Consider the following 9,784-nt stretch of genomic DNA (forward strand, 5'->3'; position numbering starts at 1 on the left):
AATTAAATAACATGCTCAAAATTTCAAGCGGCCACATTCATTATTAGCTCATCTAATTTTTATAAAAAGATGGCCTTATGAGTAATATCATTCTCATTTCAGAAAACTGGGTCTCAGAAAGGTTAATTAACTTACCTAAGGTTATATAGCTAAGATTTTGTGGAATTCTCCCACACATTTGTTCAAAAATACTATTGAATGGCCACTATGTACAGGTGCTGTTCTAGGCACTAGGGCTACAGCAGAGAAGAAAAGAGACCAGGCATCCGCCCTCACAGTTTGTATCTGGCATAACAAAAATTCAACTGAGTATTAATTTAAAATTTAATTTAATAAAATTAAAGATCTTATTGGCTTTATTGAAAGGGGCCATATCCTGTCTAGTAAGGAGGAAGGAGCTCTGAGGAGCTGTGCAGAATGGAAGGCTTTTCTAGGCAGAAAGAGAAAAGAGAGGATTTTTCAGGCTTATGCACGTACCTGTGGGGGACGGAGGGGGGCTGTCAGGTGTGTTACCTCACTAATGCTGACCAGAAAATTCCAGACCGACTCATTACGATTACATTCCTGGGAGAGGCTGACACTGCCATTATGTTAGGTACTGAGTCTTGTTTTGGTGATGTGGACTTAGCACAAGTGACTCCATTTTGGACTTGTTGTCTCTTTTTTTTTTGACAGTGCCTGAGGGAGATAAAATGTGATATAGAGACTAGAAGGAAATCTTTATTGGTGGTCAGTAAGAGCTCTCTGAGGAAATGATACTGGGCTGACAGGGAAGAGATTGCTAGATGAGGAGCCAGAAGAAGAAAAGTCAAGACACAGGGTCACTGTGAAGACCTAGGGGTGGGAACTGGCATAGAATGTTCTAGGAAGTGTCAGAAGGCCAGTGTGGCTTGAGTTGGAGGGTATTAGGGTAGGTAGGTGGAGCAGATCATGTAGTGCTTAGAGACCATTGTCAGGTGTTGAAGGGAGGATGGCATAAGATGACTGCCATTTTACAGAGGTCACTCTGGCTGCCATCTGGAGAAAGGAGGCAAGAGTGGACTAGTTAGGGGCTACTGTATGGTCTCTCGAACAGAGTGGTTGGTCGTGGAGGGGAGAAGTGAACTGACCTGAAATGTGCTCCTATTGGGAGATCGGGCCCGCTAGGACTTGTTCATGGAGTGCATGCACAGGGCAAGGGGAAGGGAAGCAGTTTGGGGTTGGACAACTGGATGAAAGGAGAGAAATGGTCAGGGATGGTACTTAACAAGTTGAGAAAGCTGGAGAGAAACAGAATAGTGGGAGAAGATCTAGAGCTTTGTTTTAGATCAGGTAAATTTGAGGACCAAGTGGTGATGTTAGGAAGGTATGTTGGCATTTCCCTGGGAACTGGTTTTTCTATGATTATCTGAGGGTCCAGGTCAGGGCTCTTTGGGGGGAAAGGCAAATCGATTCCTTCAAGTGTGCTCAGATGATGGATGGACTCCTAAGGGATAAAAACAGAGGCACAGTCTTGTGGAAATCCAAGAACAGAGACCGTGATATAAACAGGCCTGATGGAGACTGGAAGCCAAAGTTTGTTGTGGACCCAAGGCTTCAGGTCCAGGTCCTCACAGACCTCCCCTCTGGTGCTGCACTGAAAACGTGGCCCGACTGCTCTCCAAATGCCTGCTTCTCTCTGTGTCTGCCTGCTTCTCTTCTCTTCCCGCTGCCAAACAGCATCTTTACCCTCTTCCCTGGATACCAGGAGGGCCTAGGTGTGGTCCTAATTCAAGCAGAGAAAGCTTAGGGTTTTCTTGGGGCCCATTCAAATTCCTAGTCTCTTCTTTACCCTCTATGTGCCCAATTAAGTTGAGTTGTCTGAACATTTAAATAAGAAACCCATTTATAGGACCTGCTGGACAGAATGGTAAAGCCCTTCTCCCCTCTCCCCACCACCCACAGAGTTCTGCAGGATAAGGATCCTTCTGATGTAGGAATAGTGAACAAGACGGGGCACTGCTGATTTCTGCCCTTGGCCTTGTCCAGAACCTAAGGTTGTGCAGTGAAGGAAGGCTTTGGAGAGCAGGAGGGGGTCTCAGAGGGATCTCACTCTTGGAACCATCAGCAGACCCCTCCACCCACTCTATCCCCCAAGGGTACATGCTCTGAAAGCTGCCCTCCTGTCAGAGGACAAGGAGGGCCCCATGTGGTTCAATTCCCCTTGTTTTTAGAGCCTCCTCCTCCCCAATACACTTTGTCACTATGCTTTGTTTCAATGAGAATGGTGTTTGATTAAAGCAGTATTTCCCAAGGTGTGGTCTGCAGACCACCTATATGTGGAGCCCCTGGGGTTCCTTTTAAAATACAGATTCCTGGTTCAGATTCCACACTCATCCAACAGGTTCCAAGTCAGAATTTTAGGGAAGACCTGACACCCCATATATTTTTCAGCTGGTGTGGTCACCATGCTGCTTAAAAGACTTCAGTATCTGCCAGGCAGTTTACTAAGTCTGTGATTATTAGCTCAGTGAGTCATCACAACAAACCAATGAGGAGGCATTATTACAAATGCCGTTTTATAAACGGGGAAACTGAGGCACAGAGAGGTTAAGTAACTTCTCCCATGTCATCCAACTAATTAAGAGAAAAACCAGAATTGAATCCAGGGCTGTCTGACCACAGAGTCTTCTTCGTTATATCATTTGCTACTTCTACAGAAACACCATGTCACAGCATTTGCTAACCTATCTGCCCAACTACTGATGTCTGAGACCCAAATGGATAAAGATGGATTTTCATTTATTCTTGTTTTCTCAGCACCTGGCAATCCTGACATGTATAGGATGCTCGCTATTTGTGTGTTGTATGAATAAGGGTCAGAGCAGAAGATGTGGCTATGGATGAAAAGAAGACATGAGGCTGGCTACTGGGCTCCCCTCACTCAGCTGGCCTGGGGGACGTTTTCAGGGCCAGGGGCCAGGTGCCAAGCTAAGGACAAACTGCCAAGTCCCAGTACTGACATGATCACCATTTAACTTGGATAAGAGCAGCTCTGGCCCTCCAGCAGTTGTCCTCAGCCCCATGCCCATTGCCTCTGCCCCAGATAGCTTCTTCCAGAATAGCAGAATAGGTAGTACTTTCCTGGCCCAGGTTACAAAATCCAGATTAGCCCAGATACACAGGTACCATGTATCTCAGATTAAGTATGTGCCCATGGTCACAGGAAGCAGTCCATTAAAAATTAATGTCATTTCCAAATCAACAATAAGTTTTGGAATTTAACACTGATTATTCATGAGCCTGAAGAAGGGGGTGATCTTCCAGCAAATGCTTCCTTTCTCCTGGTAGCCAAGTGGAAACCACGACCACTTCCCTGATGTGCAGCCATGGGTCACAGTGGTGTCTCGCAGGGGATCAGGGGTGAAGCCACCGAGCAGTCACTGAGTTCCAGAGAATCAGGAGAGGGATGAGGCAAGAAGGCAGCCCCCAGGGAGACCATAGCAGGCACCTAGAAGGCACGGGGAGGGCAATGCCCCAGGAAGTGCCCTGCACTTCAGGATAGGACCTGTGCCCCTGAATTGAGGAGCAACTGAATTGAGCCTTAAGAGACCAGTAGCTTTGGTCCTGGGAAGAGTGCGACCCCTGAGGTGGAACCGAAGGCTTCGTGGAGGAGTGGTGAGTTCAGAGGCTCTGAGCCTATCTCTCACTCAGTTTGTCCCTTGTTCTCTGAGCCTTACAAATCAACGCCTTAGGGACTGAGTTTCACGATGGGAAGTGGACAGGCAGGTCTTCTCACTCCCACCTTCACAGCTTCAGCATCCACCTTCATAGTTCACAACATCAGAATCACCTACAGAGCTTTTAAAAAGTACTGATGCTTAGGGCCCAGCCCCTAGAGGTTCTAATTTAATGGGTCCAGATGAGGCCTGGACATTGAAACTTAGAAAAAAAGGACCCCAGGTAACTCCAAGGTGCAGCCAGGGTGTGAATTCCTGACCTAAACCCGGGCATGCGCACCTCGGCCCCTGCCCCACCTGCCCTCTGCCTTCTCCCCTCCCTTTCCAGGCCCTTCTTCCAGGTGACTCCCACAGCCAGCACCGGCCCACGCCCACCTCTCCCTGCCGAGCCGGGAGCTGCAGAAAGGCAGGACGTGTGGGAAAGCATCTTCGGTCACACCCCTTGTTACTGCCACTTCCTTTGCACCTAATTGCCCTCCCTTTGCTGAGAGTGGGTCAGTGTCACTCTCCCCCTGGGCCATCGGCTTCTCAAAGGCAGAAACCATGACTTCTGGGTCTGTCCTCTCCCCCTAGTTCAGAGCTAGGAACAGAGAACTGAGCACTATTAACAATAAATAACACACTGAGTGTGAGCCAGGTACCATGCAAAGCCCTCTGCATGGATTTCCTTATTTGATCCCTGCAACATCCCAGATAGTTTTGTTCCCACTGAAGAGATGAGAAACTGAGGCTCTGGGTTCTTGGGGCTGGTGCCTGGCCTGAGATTCTAAGAGGGTGGGTGCCAGCTAGGCAGAGAAGCTAGGAGGCTTCCCAGCAGAGGAAAGGAATGCAGCAACATGCAGGTTCAAGGTCCCCAAGGATCTGGAGCAATTGAATTCCAGGAATTACAGAGATAAAAGGGTTTTCTTTGTTCTAATAGCTTCTTTCAGCCAGAACTGGTCATATCTCCCTTGGCCTTTCCTTACTGACGTCTCCTTCAAATGTCAGCTCTTCAGAGAAGCTGTATTTGCCGTCCTATTAATAAAATAGTCACCTCCCCTGTCTCTTCCCCACCTATCCTGCTGCCTTTCTCTAAAGCGGTGCCTTCCGAAGTGTAGTCCTTGGGCTGGTGCCAGCAAGAAACTGTTACCTATTGATGACAAAAGTTAAGTGCAGACATGGAGAGTAAGTGTTTAGATATGTATATAGCAATTTTCGTAGTAATTCATTTAAATCGTATTTTACAAAAAAAAAAAATTTCTCGATCTGCGACAGATTGGAAAATTTTCCCAGTGGTTCCTTATCCCAAATAATTTGAGAGCCTGCTCAAAGCACTTATTGCCACCTGACAGTCATGCCTGTTTGTTTTTATTTGTTGTTCGTTATGTCTCCCTTCTACACGGTCCACTTCGCATAACAGGATTTGCTCTGCTTTATTCACTGCTGATTCCACCGGCCTTGAACACTGTCCGGCACATAGTAGGCACTCAATACATATCTGTTGAATGAATGAGTGAGTAAATGAACGAAGCAATCGGTTTCAAGTAGCTCCTATAACTCTCTGGTCACCTTTGGTTATTGAAACTTAATCCAATTCAGTTTAAAACACCAAGCACTTCTATTTCAAATGTCCTCTGTTCCTCGCCCCCAGAACAGAGCTGGAGGGACCTGCAAGAGACAGACCCCACTGTCTTTAACACCTCCCATTGTAGCCTCTGGAAAGGAGTCCTGTCTGAGCCACCTGCTCCCTCTTCTCCCATCAACTACCTCTCCTGAGGTCAGAGGGCAGGGAGGGTGGTGGCAGGAAGACAGAGATCTTTTTAAATAGCTAGACACCTTCTGGTATGAGGAGCCTCGCTGGGTGGAGGCCTTTGCTGGAGAAGCGGTGATGCTCAGCATTGCCCCAGGCAGACTTAGCTCTGCCCCACCCAGTCAGCCCTCATGCTTCTGCCTCCTCCTCCTCAACTCTCGGTTCCTTCACCCAGAACCACCAAGATTCTGGCCTCACTGACATCCTCCAAAAGCTCAAAGCTTTTCTTCCCAGGCCGTCCACCCCATGGTCTCTACTCATCCTGCTGGCACGCACTGCTCCAGCCAGCTGCCAGCCTCCTGAAACCTGCAGGCCAGAAACAGGGCCAGCCTCTGTGCTCCCTGAACTCAAGTCTGGGTGCTGCAGCGGTGGCCCAGTGACATGAGCCTGCAGATGCCATAGCTCGACAAGTCTTCCAGCTGGGAAGTGAATGCCAGTCTCTCCTCTCAGGCACTTCCAGTCCCTATGAATGAATCTTTCAGGGCCCCCTGACTTGCCTTTGGTCGGGGAGCACCCTTGCCTTCTCAGAGAGGGGAGGAAGTCCCCCGTCACCATTAGAGGTCCCAGAGAGCTGACCGCTGAGCTTCCCTCCCAGCCTTTCTTCTATAGACCAAGGCAGTGGTAGAGGGCTAGTTCCCCTCTCATAGGCCTTGAAAAAGAGTCTCTCTGCCCTTTTGTTGGTGGTTCCATTTAGGATGTAGAGTACTTGATATCTCTTCGTCCCCAGTTTTGAGTTGTGGCCATTGGAAGTCCCCCCTCAAAATCTCGCCACACTTGGTTTCATGTTGAGAAACCCAGCCCTTACAGGCAATGAGGTCGGAGGAACTATGATAGATTCAAACAAAGGAATGGCCGTATTGGGTTAGAGAGCTCACTTCAGAGGTAGTGTTGGAGCCAAGGTAGGAGAGCTGAGACCATCCTCAAACCAGGCAACCGGCCCCTGCTGTGGGCCCGACACTTTAGAGAGTCTCACTTTGACCCTCCTCTGGCTATGCTTCTCTCTGGGGTGAGGACTCTGCAAAGCCAAGGGGTCGTGCCCACCACCATGATCCTGTGCCAAACTCTAGACCACACCCCAGGTGTCTGGGATTCTAGAATTCCCTGCAAAATGGCTCAAGCCCACTTCTGGCCCCTGCCTGGGCTTCTCCCCATGTCCATCCTCCTAAGGGCTGATCACACAGCCGTTATTTAGAACCCTAGGGCCAAGAAGTGGCCAATGGGGGCTGTTTGCAGAGTGTGAACAGGTGGGGAGCCCACACATGTGCAGGTCGTGAGCCAGAGCCTTCCAGTTTCCTAATGTCCCCGGCCTTACAAATGCTAAGGTTAAAGCAGTGGTTCTCTCACCTTGGGGTCGCCTGGTGAACTTTAACAACTCCTGGTGTCAGGGTCCCAGCCGCCCTCATTCTGAGCAGATTGGTTTGAAGTAATGAATGAGTTAGGCTCCCCAGGTGGCTCTCATGGGTGGCCAGAGACATGGCGGGAGAGATGCTGCCACAGTCCAGGCAAGAGGAGCAAGGGGCGAGAGGAGGGACTGCACGGAGGCCTGAGGAGGGGACCTCGGCGGCTCTCCCTGGTTTCTGCGTGGGTGGATGGAGGTGCCCCTCATGGAGGAGGGAAGGTGGGGAGAGGCCTCTGTGTCGGGGAGTGGATCTGAGCTGAGTCTGTACATGTGGAGTTTAACACGCAGTTGGATAATGGCCTGGATGTCCACTTGGGAATTACCAGGACATAAATGGTGGCTGAAGCCACAAACTTGGCTAAAAGCAGAAGGTGTATTGGGCTGAGAGGAGAATTTCCTTTGTGCCCTCCAAACTCCACCCTCCGTCTGCCAATCCATTTCTCCATCCTAGGCCAGAGTCAGCTTAACAGTGGAGGGGTGTCCACGGTTTGGGAGGGAGCAGGGTTCCTTATCAGTTCACCCAAAGCAGGCTGGTTGTGGGAAGACCTTGATGATGATCTGAACGCTCTTCTTTCCCCTTTCACTCCACCCTTGCTCCCCCACTCCCCACACCCCTACACCCTCATGTCCTTCCTCTCCTTTTCTCCTCCTGTCTGCCCCCTTTGCTTGCCTGGCACCCTGGCCCTCTTTACCCCAAGGTGAAGGTCTGGTTCCAGAACCGCCGCACCAAACAGAAGAAAGACCAGAGCAGAGACCTGGAGAAGCGGGCATCCTCCTCAGCATCCGAGGCCTTCGCCACCTCCAACATCCTGAGGCTGCTGGAGCAGGGCAGGCTGCTGTCTGTGCCCAGGGCCCCCAGCCTCCTGGCACTGACCCCCAGCCTGCCGGGCCTGCCTGCTGGCCACAGGGGCACCTCCTTGGGTGACCCCAGGAACTCATCCCCGCACCTGAACCCACTGACCTCAGCCTCTGCGTCCCCTCCGCTGCCACCTGCTCCTCCAGCGCTCTGCTTTTCCACGGCCCCACTCCTGGACCTGCCTGCTGGCTACGGACTGGGCTCCTCAGCCTTTGAGCCCTACAGCAGGCCCTACAGCCGGCTAGAACGGAGAGTAGGCAGCCCCAGTGGTGCCAAGAAAGCTAACGCTTAAGCCTCCGCCCCCATGTGACACTTCGTCCCCAAGCACAGCACCACCCCACCTCCCAAGCCCAGAGGAGGTGGGCAGCCACAAGCCCCCACCGACCTGCCCCACAGCTCAGAGACTGTCGACCGTGACCAGACAGCCGTGGTCACGCAGCTCGTGTGTGTGAGTGCCGTGTGAGTGCGTGCGCCTCTCACTGAAATAAACGGATAACAATGACAAGAAGGGAACCAGAGTCCCCACAGCTCCACCGCTGCCTCTCTACCCTCTCGATGGGAAGGAAAATGGACTCGGGTCAGGGGGACCTTTCATGGGAAGGGGCAGAAACTGGGGCTATGTCCACAGTGATGGGGGGACCTGACTCTCACTCCAGGTTAGAGGTCCCGGCCGGGGCATTCCCAGCCCACAGTGGCAGCACCGGTGCTTTTGTGGGGTAAGCATTGCCCTTGGCAAGCTCCTCTTTCAAACATAAAAATACTTGAGCAGGGAGATGTGAAGTCCTTCGAGAGGGCGCGTCCAGAGAACCCGAGAGAGGGAAACCCAGGTGAGACCTCACCTGCTTTAGAGGGCCCGCCCATCATAGACACAGCAATATGAAGCACTTAAAATTTTTTTCGTTGCTCAAATAAGAAACATTTATTTAACTGTTAATTTTGTAATAATTGTAGATTTATAGGAAGTTGCAAAGATAATCCAGAAAATTCCTTGTACCCTTCACTCAGTTTCCCCCAATGGCCAAATCTTCCATAACTATGGTATAATACCGAAACCAGGAAATTGACATCGGTACCATGTGTGTGTAGTTCCATGTCATTTCATCACTCGTGTGAGATCATGGAACCACCGCAGCCATCAAGAATCAGAACCCTCCATCACCGCAGGGTCTCCCCGCACTACCCCTTCCTAGTCACACCTACCCCTGCATCAGCCCAAAAGTGTTCTCTGAAAGAATGGGAATTGTGAGAGAGGACCAGAGACCTGAAATGGATCCTTAGGCCAGAGGATAGAGGGTAAGATTTGGATTCTGTGGGGAGAATTGGTCTGCTCCAGTCTGCTCTAGGAAACACATATTTGGTTTCAAATTGGCTGCCCCGAATAACCCAGAATGGGGTGCTGGGAGGGAAATCCTAAGTCTGGAATGAGACGTGTGGGTGACTGGAGCAGACCTTAGGTTGAGAGGGTCCAGCCACCCCCACAGCGTGCACCCTGCCCTGCTTAGCAGACCTGTGCCAAGCTCCGCGGGCCCAGGGGAAAGCACAAGTCCTTTAGTCCCCTGGAACAAATGTGCTTCCATTTGTGCTTTCTCCCCTGCGTTAAAAAATGTCATGGGCGTCCTGCTGCATGGGACCCCGGAGATAAAACATAAGACGGTGAGAAAGGGTCCTAAGATCATAGGAGAGAGACTTGATTCTCCCCTGCCTTGATTCTCGGAGCTCTCAACATTATGAGACAGGTTTTAAAAAGCCAAGTCCAGAATAGGAGACACAGACTCAGCTCTGGGGGCTCATAGCCTGGCAGCAACAAAGAGAACTCTCCAGAATGGTGTGAGGGTTAAAAATAATAACAGTACTTTTCTTCCCATTCTCTAAGTTCTTCTAACTGGGCTAATAATCTAACAGAGACAGATTAACAGGAGAAAATCAAATTTTAATATGTACACACAGGGAATTCATATAAACATGATATTTCAAAGAGAATGAGGCAAAATCAGATAAACGTCACTTCAGACAAAGAAGAAAAGAGGGGTGACCGGTTTTAG

At 50.3% G+C, this 9,784-nt stretch overlaps 1 protein-coding gene across 1 annotated transcript in view; it reads left to right on the plus strand.

Moving 5' to 3' along the window:
* VAX2 (ventral anterior homeobox 2) overlaps nucleotides 1-8,255 on the plus strand; it is a 28,030-nt gene extending 19,775 nt beyond the window's left edge. Inside the window, exon 3 of the mRNA XM_039852538.1 lies at nucleotides 7,585-8,255. Coding sequence (XP_039708472.1) covers nucleotides 7,585-8,034 — 450 coding nt within the window. The 3' untranslated portion in view covers nucleotides 8,035-8,255. The remainder of the gene's footprint in view (nucleotides 1-7,584) is intronic.
* The last annotated feature ends 1,529 nt before the right edge of the window (nucleotides 8,256-9,784 follow it).

This window comes from Pteropus medius, unplaced genomic scaffold (assembly GCF_902729225.1).
Source record: "Pteropus medius unplaced genomic scaffold, Ma_sr-lr_union100, whole genome shotgun sequence".
Classification (NCBI taxonomy): Eukaryota; Metazoa; Chordata; class Mammalia; order Chiroptera; family Pteropodidae; genus Pteropus; species Pteropus medius.